Source organism: Nesoenas mayeri, assembly GCF_963082525.1.
Source record: "Nesoenas mayeri genome assembly, chromosome: 5".
NCBI lineage: Eukaryota > Metazoa > Chordata > Aves > Columbiformes > Columbidae > Nesoenas > Nesoenas mayeri.
In genome coordinates this window covers 64,523,682-64,540,591 of record NC_137548.1, presented here as the reverse complement: position 1 = coordinate 64,540,591, position 16,910 = coordinate 64,523,682, and the positions used below count along the sequence as shown (strand labels likewise).

Genomic DNA, 16,910 nt, shown 5'->3' with positions numbered 1-16,910 from the left:
ACAGTAGACCATTAACTGCTGGCAATCATTAAATAGGTCAGCCCAATTAAAAAAAAAGAGCTGCCTTTGCATCGTAGACTGCAGGGAATTTCACAGAAACACTGCAAAGACTCTTTGTTTCCCTCATTTGAATGGGGAACATTATTCTCGGTGCAGCCAGCTGTCTCGGTGTCTGTTCTGTTCTTGTTCCCAAGCGTGTTCTCAGCTGATGTCAGTGGAAATTGTATGTATGGGGAGAGTGCCAAATATGCTGTAAGGATGGGAACTGCAGATATGAGATCTGGGAACTGCAGCCGGGAGAATCCGTCTAGTTTTGGGTTTGCACTGATTAGTGCTTCGATATAGACCAGCAGAGGGAGCACGGGGAACTGAAAAGGGTTTTCAAAGGTAACGTGAACAGGTCAGCATCTGAAAATTAGTTTACAAAACCTGAGAAACTAAAACTAGAAGCTGAAGCCAAACTAAATCTAAAGGACACTAATATATATATATATATATTTGACTTTTATAAGGACAAAATTTGTGGAAAAGTGGACCTTTGTAGTGTTTTATTGCTACAGAAATAATTTTTAAGTGTTCTAGATTGCCTAGAGATGTGTGGCTTTATTATTGTCACTTCATGGTATTCCATACAGGGCTGCGATCTTGTGAAATTAATACACTCAGAACAGTGTTGTGAGCCATGCCCATTAATAGATGTCCTCCCTCTTCCTGAATCAGAACTGAACCCGAATGCTCCGGCGTTGTCCTGAGGCTGCTGAGCTAGTAGGAATGTTGTTGCTTGTCTAGGATGAAGAACTCATCATCACTGAAATCATGGAAGAGCTGATGACTGCTGTGTGGGAATTTATTATGCCTAAACCAGACAAGATATTCTGTTTCCTATCTTTAAAATATAGTGGCAGTACTGGCTCTGCATTGAGAACTGTCACATTCCACACCAGGAGACATTTCATTTTGGTAATGACTAAAGGGATCATTTGTGTATTTTATTTGCAATTCTTAAACTAATGTTAAGACTCCCCAATGGAACTGTTAGATACAGAATTGGTATTAATATTTTGACTGAACCACTAACAATAGGTGGAAATGAGGTTGTCATACAATTAAACGTGTTTCCTCTTCTTCATTTAGGAGTGTAGCTGATGAATAGGGGCAGATTTTGGCACTTCTCTTTTCTCCCTTGCAGTCATTCAGTTTGGATTCATCACTCTCTTTGTGGCGTCCTTTCCTCTGGCTCCCCTTCTTGCTCTGATGAATAACATCCTGGAGATTCGAGTGGACTCCTGGAAATTAACCACACAGTACAGGAGACCCGTGGCTGCCAAAGCACACAGCATCGGAGTTTGGCAAGAAATCCTGAACGGAATGGCCATCTTGTCTGTTGTCACTAATGTAAGTACATCAACTAAGCTACATCCACTTCGATTCTTCCATGTACTCAGAATTTACAGACTTAAAAATCAGCTAATGCTTTTTCTCCTTCATCAACAGTATTCTGTGGGAATTCTGCTCATTTGACTGTTTCTGGATGCCCTTATGGGGCCAGTGGCTCAGAGCACTTTTTATAAGCTGGAAACTAAATGCTGTGCTAGTATTTCACCTTAAGTAGCATGTAAAGCAGACTGCTGAGCAAGAGAGTTGCCTCTTTTTAATGCAGAATATTAAACAGTATCAGATCTGCAAGTGCCTTAGGCAATAAACCCACTTGCAGGTATTGCCTAATTAGCAAAGTACCTGAGCATCTCAAGTACTTCAGGATTCCAGGCAAATTGTGCTGGTGGCCATTGTTTCCTTTTTAAATACAGCTGGAGAGAGTGGCCCCTTCTTGGATCAAGTCATCACACACTGGATTTGGGTTCATCCTTTCTCACAAGAATTCAAAACCACATCTCCCCTTTTATTAACGAGTGCTGTTATCACTAATAGAAGACAGTTTGGTGTGAGGAGATATTTGGGATTTGGTGCCTCTTATAAGCACTGTTCTCATGTTTTGTTCACTGAGTGCTGGTCCTTGCATCAGAGGCCGCGATCAGCATCTTTACCAAGGCGAAGTCCCCTGATCATGCTCACCCTTGCTTAAAAGATCTTGGAATCATAGAATGGTTTAGGTTGAAGGGACCTTCAAAGCCCATTGTCTCACCCCTGCCATGAGCAGGGACATCTTCACCAGCTCAGGTTGCTCAGAGCCCCGTCCAGCCTGGCCTGGGATGTCTCCAGGGATGGGGCATCCACCACCTCTCTGGCCAACCTGGGCCAGTGTTTTACCGCCCTCATTGTAAAATATTTCTCATGTCTGGCCGGAATCTCCTCTCCTTTAGTTTAAAACCATCACCCCTTGTCCTGTTGTAACAGGCCCTGCTGAAAAGTCTGGAGTCACGGCACAAAACTCCTTTATGAATCTTCTCACAAGTTTTGTGTGCCACTTCCTTAATTTCTTTTTCCAATTTCTTTTTCAGGCTTTTATCGTTGCATTCACATCAGATATGATCCCTCGTTTAGTTTACTACTATGCTTATTCTGAAAATGAAGACTCTCCTATGTCTGGATACATAAACAATAGTTTGTCAGTGTTTCAAATCTCAGATTTTCCTGACAGAAACAAACCTAAAGTGAATCGAGAAGACTTTGTCATATGCAGGTTTGTGTAATAATAAACATCACTTTGGTTAGAATACAGCATAAAAGGTCAGTGCAGACCTAAGTAGTCCACTAGAAATTAAATTATATCATTCTCATCATTCTAAAGTGCGAGAGGTAGTATTTAAGCTGTGAGCAAAGCAGTGCTTGAGATGGTAAGAGATCATGACAGTAACGAAAAACATCACCTTTTTGTTGTTCAAGTGTCTCATTGTTAATGGTTGGTTGTTTTTTACTGAATTGAACTATTGATTTTTGAGTGATGGAGAAGCTTTACGTCCCTAAGGTTGCAAACTTCAGCTTATATTTTTGAAGGTTTTTACACTGCAATGCCTAAGTGGACAAGGGACTATTAAAGGGATGTTTAGATTCCAAAGCTGAAAATGAGATATGGTGTTTAAAGACAATCGTTATTGTGCTAGATATCATCAAGGATCTGGGCCATCCTGCTCTCATTTAAAAACAGTCCTTTCTTGCTAGAAGAAGCATTGGAGGCTCTAGAGTAATTGAGAAAGAACTTTAGAGAAGTCCACAGTAAAAGAAAAGTATTGATTTGATGAAAAAAAAATCCTCAAACAAATGAACCAAACAAAACCCTCAACACTTAGAGGCGGCTACATTTGTATCATGTTTTAACTGTAAAGCCCCAGGAGTCTTTATCCTATTTGTACATGGGAATGTAGAACATGTGCTCAAGACTGTCCTTCCATTAAACCCTGCAACTGTTCCATCCGTAATCCGTTGACATCTGTCACATTTATTCAATACTTGACCGTTACTGTGTGATACATTCCATCACTGTCCTGTATTATTTGATCATTACCTGAAAAAAAAGTAACCTGTGTACAAAATTTCACTTCTCGCACATCCTCATCTTTGTTGCTGGGAATGTGAGGGTTTTTAAGCAAACATAAGATGGAAACAAATAGAGAGGCGACCTTTTCCTGCCACAGGAAACAGACCATTTAAAACGAGATGAAAAGGTTCCTTAAGTGACAGCTGTACTTGCCTGTAAGTGTCACTGAGCTTGTCGTCTGTCTGAGACTGAATGTGACATTTCACCTCTGCATGTCTTTCTATCCAACAGGTACAGAGATTATCGATATCCTCCAGACCATGAGAGGAAATACTTACACACTATGCAGTTCTGGCACATTCTTGCTGCAAAACTGGCTTTTATCATTATTATGGAGGTATGTTCCCTGCAAAATGTCCTTCTGCAATTGGTACCATTACATTCTCTAAGTGGTTACTAATGTTACAGAAAATAGAATTGCTGAGAGTATAAAATAGCTTCTTCTCTAAGTAACACCAAATAATCATGTCTTAAATAACCACTCCCTGAAGACCTAGTTATAGTAAACCTCAGAGTAAGAACAGTGAAACAACCGAGGGGACTGCTAAAGTTGATCCAAATAAAACAGCAGAATAAAAAAAGGTCTTTATGCAGATGGAAGAGCCACGAACCACCAGGACTAGCGCTTTCCTACTGGGTTCATTAAAGAGCTGTGTGTGAGATGACTGTATTCAGAATCCAGAAAGCAAAAATGCAGTGATGTATATAGGCTTAAAATAGCTAAATCCATACTTTGGATAACTGGCACTTCAATATTAAGCCACTGTCTTGCAGTTTCTGAAGGGAAGAGGGAGTTGTTGAAGTGCTCTTCTCATCACTTTTCCTACTGTATCTTATCGGTTCTCGATATCTGTTGCCAGCACGGCCAAATGAATGTTCTAAGAAACCACACAAAGATATTGATAAAAGCGATATTGGGGAGGCAGAGCCTGATGCTTTACTCTTGAGTTTGCTAATTCATAAATGATTTGGAGTTAAAGTTTCTGCATAAAAGGAAGTAGTTTAATCTTCGTGCATATCTCAGATACACATCAGTTTGTTACGTATTGTTCCAGAACAGACAAAAGAAATGTATTCTGTTTGTGAACAAAAAGTGATCTATTGGATGTTAGATAAAACAATGGGTGTCTTATTTGGCAATGAGTTGTAACATTTCTCCTGGCTTTTTTTTTTTTTGGCAGCATGTTGTATTCATCGTCAAATTCTTTGTAGCGTGGATGATTCCTGATGTCCCTGCAGACGTGAAAGCCAAAATAAAACGTGAAAAATATTTAACACAGAAAATCCTACATGAGTATGAACTTGAAAAACTGAAGGAGAGACTGTGTCAAGGCGATAAACGAGCCACGGAAAAGGAGTTCATCGCCACAGAAGGGAGAAATGAGTTATCCAGAGCAATGTAGCTGGAAAAACAACTGTTTGGGATTTAGCTCATTTTAGGTTTTTTTATCTGTGATTTGCTCAGTATTGCATCATCCTGAAAGCTGTAGGACAGTTTCAACCCTTCGCTTTCAGTCCGAAGATTTTAGACTTTTCTTTAAAAGTCTTACTGAGCATTCTCGGTTTAGTAAATCTATTTAACTGTATGACTGCAGCACTGTTTTCTATTTACCCATCACTTTGAATCATAAGTGTAATCTCGTAATCCTCCAATTGGGATTCCCAGTACAGAGAACATGACCCTCAAAGGGCCATGACAAGGTCATTACCACCCAACCCTCCCCCTGTTACTAAACGCAAAGTTCCAGGCTGTATCCCAGTGGGATGAAAAGGATCCCAGAGAGGACTCCTGCTGGGGATAATGCTGAGAACTATTCTTTTTGTGACATGAGCATTTAAATAGGAGAACACTCCTGATACAAGGGTTAGGGTTAGGGGCTTTTATTTGTGTCCACTATGTCTCATGAAACCTTTGTTGCAGCTTTGAACTTCTATACACTTTTTAGAAGGAATGTTTTTTTAAAGATATATTGGCTTAATTCCACTTGGAATTATTTAGAGATGCAGAATTGAGTTAATACATACTAATGAAGGAAAAAAAAACCCACATGATTTATTTTCAGAAAGATATCGTCTGCCAAAGAGTTTGCTCTTGAAAAGCCAATCTTGTGGAATCACCTATTGATAGTGTTTGTTGAAAAGGTGTTGGAGAAGTACAGCTGGTTGATTTCTCCATCTCAAAAACCGCCGTTGGAAAATCACACTCGATGTGAGTTTTGGCCAAAGCTGCTCTTTGCTTGGCTTCTCAGCGAATGCCGACAAAGGGCTAAAGCTGCATGTCTGTACACGACATGTATTGGTGCAGCGGGCTGGGAGCACGACCGCCGCGCTAATTGATCTGGCTGCTAATTGATCTAGCTGGGTAGTTTGTACATGGATTTTGCATTCAAGAGATTTTAAGCATGCCAATTAATCTATGTTTACGTTGCTATCATCCTTATATATAGGAGCCTCCATGGGTCTTTTTTTGCTTTGGTTTGTTGTTGTGGGTTTTTCTTTCTGTGTTGTCACGGGGCTTTTCTACAAAGTTATTGAGTTTATAAATATCTAGTATCTACTTGTGCAAAGTAGCTCCCAGCTGTTAGGAATGTGCCCTCATTTTATAATTTGAAGCAGTGAGGCATTTTTCTGATTTAGCTGTATATTTAAAACATATCAACACTTCCATGCTTAGTGCCTTGTTTATTTGCGTTTGGCAAAAGATGTGAAAATGAGCACTAGGGGGAAACGCGTGTTTCCCGGGTGTGCTCGCAGGCATCGTGATACTGTGACCCTGCGCAGGGAGCTGCAGCGTTGGCCAAACCACCCGTGTGTGTTAGTGCTGTGCAGACTGTTCCCAGAGCAGTTCCTACCCAAACTGCTTCAATAGCACCAGACTGTTGAGCTCTCTCATGCTGAAGAACACTAGCTAGAGAGATTAGAAATATTTACTATATTTGCACTTTGAAAGTTATACTTCCTTGCAAGTATACACACAAAAAAATGAGATTTGTATTCCATATCAGCCAAATGATGTACTGTTTACTAGATCCACAGCGTAAGGTTTCTGTGTTTTGTTTTAGCAGACCTGTGTCTTGTAATACTTGGCTGGTAACCTTAATGTTGTAACAGAGTTTTAAATCAGTGTCTTGGGCAGAACAGTCATTGTTAGCAAAAGTTTTAACATTGAAGTGCCTACCTCGAGCAAACATCCCATGGTTTGGCTGCCAGGCAAGGAGTTGAAGCAGATGTACATTTCTCATTACTGTAAATTATTCAGCTTTGTTCGGTGGGTTTGCTTGATAAATCAAGCATATTGGCAATTCGTGTTCATGATGAACTGACCATATTCTTGAATATTCAGATATATTTGAAGTAATGGGTTTGTTGGAAGAATGCACGTATAAATAAATGAGCTCTGCTGTTTAATGTATAAGCCAAAGAAAAGTATCAGTCACCACTATTATGTATGTGACACCAGAATTTACACAGCGCAAGCACTTTGCTGCCTCTTGCACATATACTGTTAACTAAACTGCTTTATTTAGATTTCACGGTTTTGTTAGTGTCAGCAATGCAAACAATTGCATCAAACGGTAAGGTGATGAGATGCAAAACGATATGTCTATGCAAAATGTACAATCTGATCGAAGCTGAAAACAGGTTTGGAAATTCAGCATTAGATGCACTATGCTCACGAAACATTAGTGTCCTGTAATAAAGTGTCCTAATATGCTACACTTGAAAAGATGAAAGCAAAATAGATGTATTGTGAATGAATAATGCTATTTAAAGGCAAGATGCAGGAAAGCAAGGAAATACCTTAGTATGGGATAGAGCATTGATGTGCAGAAGACGCACATGCAGACCCTGAATTTGAATTGATGTTTTGACCCCTACTTCTTGCTTCTTTCAAACTTATTTTTTGAGACCTCTTCCTATTTAATGCTGTACAAACAGATGTTTTGCATATGTTGTATCGTACAGTAAAAAGTGGGAAAAATCTGGGATCATCTTATTTTAAAAGAAATATATATGTCTTAAAAATCTATCATTACACTTCATAGCACTACTTCTTTGTATGTAGACACTGTTAAAAAGAGAATGTGTTGTCATATTAAGAGCTAATTTCACATGATGAAATAAGTCTAATACCTCTTCACATACTAGTTTGCCTTTACTTGTCATTAAGCAGTATTTTGACAAACAAAGCATTATTAATATGATTAGGATTATAATGGTCCACATACATATACATTTCCTGAAGTGTTCTTGAAAAGCGGCAAAAATAAGGAAAATGGCCTGGTTAGTTTGGGAATGCGCTTATTTTTCTGTTGGAGTATTTGATTTTGATGTGTTTAATCTAAAAGTGTCCTTTAATCAAAGTGAAGATAGTTCTGTGTTGGAACTATTGTGATTTAAGCAACAGTAGATTGCTTCATTAAAATCAGCTAGAAAGAGAAAATTGGCCTTTCAAGTGTAATACAATCAGGGATTTATATTTTTTTTCAATTAAAATGTAGTATTTCTACCTTGGAAGGATTTAGGGTGGTATGTTCTAAGCAAGTGACTGCAAAACAAGATTGCTACTATAAGACACTATACTGTTTTTTCTAGAAGACTTTGTTATTATGCTTTTACTTTTTTTATGTGATACTATCAGTTCGAGACAACAGAATGGAGTGAAAATAGATGGACTTTCCTACTGTTCTATGTGTCCTGCTTGTTTTAACTTGTACTGTCATGTAACCCGAGTGGCAATTTTGTTTGCTAAGTATGTTGCTGGTATGCATATGATACGCTAATGTTGAAATAATTTTTTTTAAACATTGCATTCAGCTAACTTATATATGTACATTTAATAAGGTCTAAATCTGGCAAATAAAGCAGTGTTTATTTTTATTATGTTGTCAACTTATTTTTGAGGATTCCAAGAATTTAGAGAGAACCTGAAATCTCAGAAGTTAAATGCCCAGAGAGCCTCATGGAGAAAAGCGTTCATGCAGATTTCTGCAACTCATTGCAGGGTATTTGGGTGCTGTATAGAGATTTCCTGCAATTGTAGCTTCACAAGTTTCTTACTCAGATTATTGAAGGAAGCCTCCATCTGACTGCCATCTTCCACTTGATAATCATATTAACTGCCTCTTCTTTCTGTGTTTTCTTAAGAATTAATTACCAATTAAAACACATACTAAGTTCTGCATATATTGTAGGCAAAGCACATGGGCCAAGGTGCCATGAGTGTGTGATAGCCCAGGAGGGAATTCAGCTTTGCAAATTCCTTGCATTAGCACTTTAATCTTTTAGGTACGGTACAAACAATATCTTAACACACATTGATTTTCAGCCAGGCTGCTTTTCCCTTCATTCCTTCAATACGGTTTTTATTCTTGTGATGCCAGGACCTGAGGTGACTTGGCAAGTTCTCCGTCAGTCACACACCCAGTTTCACACACAGCGCGAGTGCTTCGCATACGTGCACTTAAATAGCTTGGAGCACATATATTGGAAAGTATGGCAGAGCTAAAGCTGTTCTGAGGGCCTGGTAAAGTCTTACTGTTCATGGATATCTCTACATATTTTTATCTTAAAACTCGCTCCTGGCACCAGTGTGTGGCTTTGGATTAAATCACAGAGAATCTGGATTCAAGTTTAGGACTTGCTCACAGCGGCAGCATCAGCACATTATCTCTCCTGTTACACCGCGTTATCAAACTGCTCTGGGAACAGGGTTGCCTGCCAGACTTGGGATAACATTTCCTTTGTCACTTTGAAATTATGAATTGAGAGAGACGCAATAGCAGTAATCAAATGAAAGAAATGTATGAGATGAATAAAACAATCTTGTCTGTATTAAAACAACAATAGTAACAACAAAACCGAAGCAAGCAAGGTGTAATTATGTGTTTTGTTCCTACCACTGTGCTGGTTACTAATACAGGATGGGTACTTAGGTATTAAAAGGAAAAATAAAGCATTAAGAAAGATGGAGAAGAAAGTGGTAGGAAAAGGAAAGTGAGAAAGGAGGGCAAAACCAACCAAACAAACACCACCGTTCCATGAAGCCCCTGTTGCTATGCAGGATATAGGGGATATTAAGGTATTATGGAAGTGTTGAAAGTTTCCAGATGCATTCAGGCTTTGCTCTTGGAGTTTAAGCCTCGTCTCCATTGAGGCCTGAGGTAAATGGGTAATGAAGTTTAATTGGGGTCCGATTTCATCCAGAGTCAATTATATTTTATAAGAGTAGCATGGAAAGTTGTGAGACATTCACAAATACCTGTCTCTCCCTACGATCAGAAATTGTAGCTATCCTTCAAAAATTTTAATTCCTTCATTTATCTGCAGTAACTGAAGAAATGCACCAAGATTTTGGCAGTTGTACTTTTTGCCTCAGAAAAATATGTAAGGCCTCTAGTTTGCTCAGTGTCTTCACCTACCCAGATTAAAGGGTCTTTTTAAAAATAAATCCATGTTTATTCTATTGAAAAAATGATAGGGAGCACTGAAGTAGAAGGAATGTGCATCTCAATCAAACTGGTGTAAAATACATTGTCTTACAGGAGTAGAAAAACATGTAACCCATCCACCTGTAGATCAGCAAAAAAGAACAGCAAGATGTGAAAGAAACGTTATCCTGACAGCTGAAGTCTGCATGTTTCATGTCTCTTTCAGATGTGTGGGCTCTGCAACAAATAAAATCTTGCATAATGTTCCTCAAAATGCTCAAAATTAAGAGAAAAACAGTTTTTCTGAAACTAGCGCCTTAAACATGGCACTGGAAATACATCAAGATCAGCACAGCTCCTGCGATCTGAGAGCCCAGAAGGTAACTGGAAGGAGATTTAGTTTGAGGTTCCTCACGTCTGGTGTGGCAGAGTTTGTACCAAGGCAGCCCTCCCAAAGGACTCACTTAGACATGAAAAATCCTTCCTTCACTAAACAGATGGAAAGTGGTAAAGGGAAAAAAACCCACTGATCCTCACCAGATGGATTATAACAAAATAATTTCCAGAATATTTGAATTACTTGGTAACCTCATTAAGCCACAGCTACTATTTCTTGTCTGGCTTTCTGCATGCTCAGTGTGGTCACAACAACTCTGTGGCATAGTCTTGGCTTCCTTAAAAAGGAATAACTAAATTCAATCTTGTTCTGGTTTTAAATAATCAGTTGTCTCTACCCAACACTTACATCATTCAGATGCAGCTCAGGAAGCTGGTTTTTTTATGTAAGCATGTGTACCGAGAAATCTGCTGGGAGATGAGTAGGATGTGAAATTCAGCAGCCATATCAATTTTTGGAAGGTGCATATGCACATTCCACTGCAATAATGAGTGACTATGCTTTCTCAGTCAGAAATGAGTCAGTCTGAAACATTTAGTAAGGGTATGATTCTTTCTCATTCTTGTTTTATTCAGCTCACCAACAAACCAGTGCTGTTAGCTAGTCAAAAACACGTCTGGCTTTAAATTACTGACTGACCCAGCTTTGCCCTTGGGTGTTCCACACATCCAACACTATTTAGCATTTCAGTTTTGGTACTGAAAGATGTAGGAGACATCATAACTACTCCTGTAGTCAAGTGGCATGAAATAAATAAGCCTTTTTGTTATGGCCGTTCCATACCACAGTGGGTTTGCAATGCTTGGCATTGCTGGTGTATCTGAACTGAACCAGCAATGGAAAGCCGTGGTGGGAATGTTCTGTCTCCAATGTCTCCTGTTTCCACACATCTCCCAAGCTGATGGCTTTTACTAACTCTTCTCAGCCAGTGCTTAGTGCAATGATACTGCAAGCTGATGTTCAAGAAGCACATGCTGTGTGCTCGCTGGCTCTTAATAAGTTTTCAAAAAGGAATAAAAATGCTCCAAACTGAAGATTTTTGCAGGGAAATCTGGTAGAAAGGCTGGATTCTCTTCTGTGTTACAACCTGATCACAACAGTTTTGCTATTGGATTCTCTTGAATAAATATTCCTGTTGACATTATCCCATTAGTAGAGTGTCAGCAAACAGTAACACCACAGTTAATCCTGTTTTCTGGTTGTGGGATCTACATAATTCTTCAGATAAAATCCTGGCTCCTTCTCTACCCATGAAAATTGTACTATTATTTTCAGATATAGCCAAGATTTCAACATTTTTCTAACAAAGACCCAGGCAAAAAAAAAGAAAACACCCGAGATAGGTGGGCCGAGAGATTTCCATACAGCTCACCATATAATGGCAATCCATTCATTTTGAGATGTCTGGACTTGGTGCTGCTCTAAGCAAGCTGCCAGGGCATTGCAATCAGGAAGGATGTGCTGCTTTCCCTTTCATATAGGATCGCCTGTGTCACGACAGCTTTTTTGGCTTCTCCAGAAGCAGTACAGGAGATGAGGTGGGAGCAGCACCCAACATGGGATCCAAGGTGCCAGGTCACACTTCCACGCGTCTGCTAACAGAGGCTTCCTTGTCTGGGTTCCTCCAGAGCATCCTCCCAAGATGCTGTGGAGTGCGAATGGGCTCATCAGGCAGTCGAGGATTGTGCTGGGGAGAAGGATATTCGTGCTGGTGCCACATCGCATGAACGTTTCCAGAAAAACTCCTTGTATCTCAGCCAAGAACTCCAGGCACTCTGTGTCAGTGATGGTTCCTGGCACTTCAATGCTACTGAAGCTCGAGCAAGTAGGTTCAGTCCAGAGAAATGCTGAGAGATGATCCTGTGGAGTGTGTCAGGGCTGTTTCCTTGGGAAAAGACAAATATCCCACCCCTCTACTTCTTTCTTTTAAAAAAACAAATGGGACATCCTGATGTATCACTGTAAGGGGATTTCTTTTCTCTCAAAGGTTTCTAAGTAGAAGTCTCATGCTTTGAGTGAGGAAACAAGACCCTGTGTGTTTTATGGTAAGCAATAAGTGGCATATTTTTTCACTATATTTTTGCTGCTGTGCACTCATGTGAAAATAGCAAATGATTCTGTGGCTACAACCAGCCCGTCATGATGACTCGTGTTTTAATTAGAAATGCCACAATATGCCGAGTCACCACGTACCAATGAACAACATTCCACTTTTACACTGAATGCAAGTACTCTCTCAGGGATTGGTAAAAAGATGATGATCTAGTTAATGGGGTCACTACTGTGATTAGACCTGAAGGAGGTGACACAAGTAGAGGAAATCAATGCAAAAAGCATTTTAACTTACTTTATTTACTTTATTTGCTTTATTTTTATTTACTTTATTATCTATTTATTAATTTATTTACTTTATTTTTACTTTATTTTCTTTATTTACTTTGTAATTTTTTAATTTACTTTAATTTACTCTATTTTTACTTTATTTACATTCAGAAATACTTTCTATTTCTACTGTAAGTGCTGGAGCTACCTGCTGAACATGTTGAGGGAACCGACTTGAGCAAGGAGCTGTGAAGACCTTACCAGTGACTTTATCTTCAAAAGGGGGAGGGTGGATAAATGGAAGTGTAAAAGGGCTCTTGAACTGGAGAAGATAGAAAAACTGAGGCACCAGACAGGCTTGAAGGCAAAGCCTGTAAAGAAACTGCTATGGAGATTTGTTAATATTCAGATGTGTAGAGGAAGCCTTTAAATGTAAATGTTAGTCTGTCAGCAACCTCCCCTGCCGAGGAGAGAGGAGCCAATTTTATTAGCAGTTAATGCAGAAATTGAAATGGGGCATCCAAGAGGTTGATTCTGAGGGGAAGGGAAAAGCAGGTTTTCCTTTGCTTTTGCACCTGGAAGAAATTAAATGCAAAAAAACCCCCAATCATTTGGAGCACTTGCTTCATTTTCAGTGTGAGAATAAACTCTGATTCCAGCATTTCCAGATGCTTCCCTGTGCACGGAGCAGTCTCCCCTTCTCCTGAGCCCACATCGCTCATCAGGGATTTCTTCACCCATCTGTCCTTGTGGGGACCCTACTCATTGTGGCCACAGAGACAGTGACATAGCAAGTGTTTCTCCAAAGAACTCAAGGGGTCTGATGAGGACGTGACAAATTTCAGTTTGTGGAGAGAACAGCTATGACTTCCTATCAGGCTACCTTGGCGAGTTGCTTCATTCTGCAATAAATGCCAATTATTTGGCCTGTATTTGGAACACAGATGCACAAAATTCTCAGCCATTCTGAAACTTTATAATTAAACCTCTATCCCACAAAAGGGTTGATATTATTTAGCGTAAGAAAAGGAAGCGATATGAGTTTGTTGTCTTCAAAGAACATGGTCCTTGTCGCTTCTTAAAGTGTGCTGGAACTGGCCTGGAGGTGTTCTGATAGCACCAGTCCAAAGCAGTAGATAGGAATTTCTCTGTTGATTTTAATGCCTTTGATCAGTCCAGAGTGATTTGCCAGTAATATGTCAAACACCTAAAAAATGAAGACAGTCCCACTGTAAATCTCTTCTCAGAATTGGCAATAATGACACAGGCAATTGCAAGATGTTCATGTTAACTGTAACGCAGAGAGGAGACGTCTGTCACGTAAAGTGGAAACATCGCACTTTATGTCTCTGCTTTTGATAGAAAACTGAGGCAGATTTTTGTGGAAATGCAGCTACCATCCTGGACACTGTTCATAGGACTCTCCTTCCCATCTGTGGGGCTGATTGAACATCTCTGTTATCTGCTTCTTCGTCTTCCAGGGGAAATGCTGGACTCAGCATGGATTTCTCTTGCAGTCTGGTCTTAGCTGAAACCAGGTGGCTCCTAACCCTCCCCTCTGATCGCCATTTGAGCCGCCTGCTCTGGATCTTTTGAGAGGTTTTTTGCAAGATAACCGGGACAGTTCACCATATTTGCTACCATGGGAATATCTATTTTGTCAGGAGTTGGAGCGTGTATCACTAGTTGGCCCTGATGTACCCACTGAAATCACTGAGGGTGTAAAACAGTGGTGGGTTCTGAACTGCCTCCCTGTATGGGAATGAATTCCCTGACCAGTGTGCCATTCATTTTTTATTGTCAGTGCTCAGACATGTCCAAACACCAACACTATTTATTGCATCTATGTGGTTTCCAGCTTCACCTCTCCAGTTCTCCCCCGTTTTCTGAGCTGTGCAGTTTCTGGTTGCTTCTTGCCCTCCATTGGGATTCACTGCTGTGAACTGCAGCAGCATGAGGATGCTGACAAATGGAACCCTCCTTTCCTTTTCTTAACAGGAATAAACTCACCAAAGTTAGGTATTCTACCTTGATAATTTTTGCCTTCCTTTGTTTTCCTAAACCCTTGCGAAGAGAAACTCGTGTCTTTTCAAGAGCGTGGCGGCCAAATGTTGGGAAATCCATTGGGTTGGTAGATATTTTCTGAAGGCTGCAACATGCAGCCTAAATACTCGCATCATTCCTTTCTTCTGCTTCTTAGCTGGGGTGGATTTTTGGGAACAGGTTGCTATCAGCCTAACCTCCTCGCTTTGTAACAGCACAACTCGGAAAAGTCAGCAGCAGAGAGCATCTGTATCACCAGTATAACTCAAGTCACCCACAGTATTAGCTGAAGAAATTAAAATATTTCTGCCATTGAAAACAATATGAATAATGAAACCATCATCTTCCCAAGGTGGGATTACATTATATACGTAGGAAACATACTGACATTTGTATATTTTTATATTATATTCTTGCTCTTATATTCTGAGATTTTGGACAGCTTCAGGGATCATGCAGAACGACATCAGGCACCTCAATTGTCAACCTGAAACCCCAAATACTCTGACAAAAATTACACTTTCAAATTTTCCTTTTGAAGACTCACAACTGATCTCTTAAACAAGATTTGTTCATTTGCTTCTTATATTGTTTTAATACATCCCATGTACTACTGAAAATGCCAGTGAAAGGAGTTAGCAGATTTTGACCCACCATTTTTGGTAAATGAAATTGTTCCTGTCGCGGTTGAGACGGACAAGCGACATGGACCAAATTCTTTCAAGATGAAAGTAATAGATACCATTTATTGCTACAAGTGCATTTTTATACAATTCTGCCAGTTTATGTGTCTTTTCACTATTGGTTACAAGTTACAGCACTAACATCTCATTGGTTGAACTTGCTATCATCCATGTTATTCTTCTATCCCCTTCTCTCTCATGGATATATCTCTCCTCTCTCCGGATACTCCTTTACTCCCATCCTTCACAAGGGTAAATCTTAATATCTCAAGGCTGATCTCTACTCTCATATTTTCTGTCAAGGATTCCACAGACTCACTGCAGTTTCCCACATGTTCCCTTAGTTTTATTTCCTGAGTTTTAAACCATTTTATCTAAACTAAATTTTTTTCATGAAAACATACTTTATGTGGACAGTTTTTGAACCGAAAAAGCTTTAAATCATATAAAATTTTCTAAATAGTTGTTAAATATGTTTTCAGGAATATTTTAAAAAATTAAGAACAGACATTTTCATTATTTTTTTGTTAGCATCAAAGGCAAAAAGTTTTCTACTTCTTGTGATTCTTGATCTTCTGTCTTGTTCTGCAAGACTGAGTTACCAATTGCCATATTCAGGTTGCATTTCAGCTACTTATATGTGCAGGTTGTCATGTGGCCATGAGATCAGACAGATTATGTACAATTAGTAGCCTATTCATATCAGCTGGAGAACTAATCTCAGGTCAATTCATAAATAAAAATTCTAAGAAGTATCAGTTATTTGAATGTAAACAAGAAGAAAAAAGTTCTTGCACATGTTCATTTTAATCAGTCTCCCCTCCTGATACACAAAGAACTTCTGAGCCTGATTGCTCTTGGAGTAGCTACTAGCAGAAAAAACATTTAAGTTACACTTCGGTCAAGTATTTGTTAAGGGTATCAGATTTGGGCCCAAATGTTTAGCAACATGATCAACTGCTTAGATTTATTTTCATTTTGGTGATGATCTTTTCCTATTGATGTCCTTCTAGCTTTTTGTGAAATAACAAGGATTAAATTAAGAAGCTTGGAGAGGATGGTGATTCAGTTCTCCTGTACATTTGCCATCTCACTTCTGCTGCTGAAGGGACATTCATTCAAACGCTGGGAACCACTGGATCTGTAAACTGCTTGTTGGCTTGTTACAGGGAAGTGAGGTAGATGAGGCATGGGATGATGAGGCATAGAGTATTTTGGAATATATATGTGGAATAGAAACCGCCTTCACTCCCCACAAAAAGCCTAGTTCTGGTCTGCTTTCAGGCTGTAGTATGGGAAAGCAATTCCAGAAAGTGAACTGTGGTGAGATTTCCTGCAAAAATGCTAGAACTTGTGAAAATGTCCAATTGTATTTAAGGTCATATTCCTTGAGATTGAGTTCAAGTAGAGAAACTTGGACTGTTTTTCATGCTATCTGACCTCCCCTGTGCCCCACATGGTCTTACAAGAGGATCCTGTTCTCTGTTTCCCTCACTGGTCGTATTTTCCCATCTCCTTCAGGCTGTATGGTTGGTCAC

At 39.5% G+C, this 16,910-nt stretch overlaps 1 protein-coding gene across 1 annotated transcript in view; it reads left to right on the top strand.

Moving 5' to 3' along the window:
• The window catches only part of ANO5 (anoctamin 5), a gene marked incomplete at its 5' end in the record, with an annotated part of 56,168 nt that extends 47,791 nt beyond the window's left edge, over positions 1 to 8,377 (top strand). Inside the window, 4 exon segments of the mRNA XM_080344627.1 lie at positions 1,190 to 1,395; positions 2,460 to 2,641; positions 3,728 to 3,833; positions 4,678 to 8,377. Coding sequence (XP_080200753.1) covers positions 1,190 to 1,395; positions 2,460 to 2,641; positions 3,728 to 3,833; positions 4,678 to 4,899 — 716 coding nt within the window. The 3' untranslated portion in view covers positions 4,900 to 8,377.
• Positions 8,378 to 16,910: the final 8,533 nt, after the last annotated feature.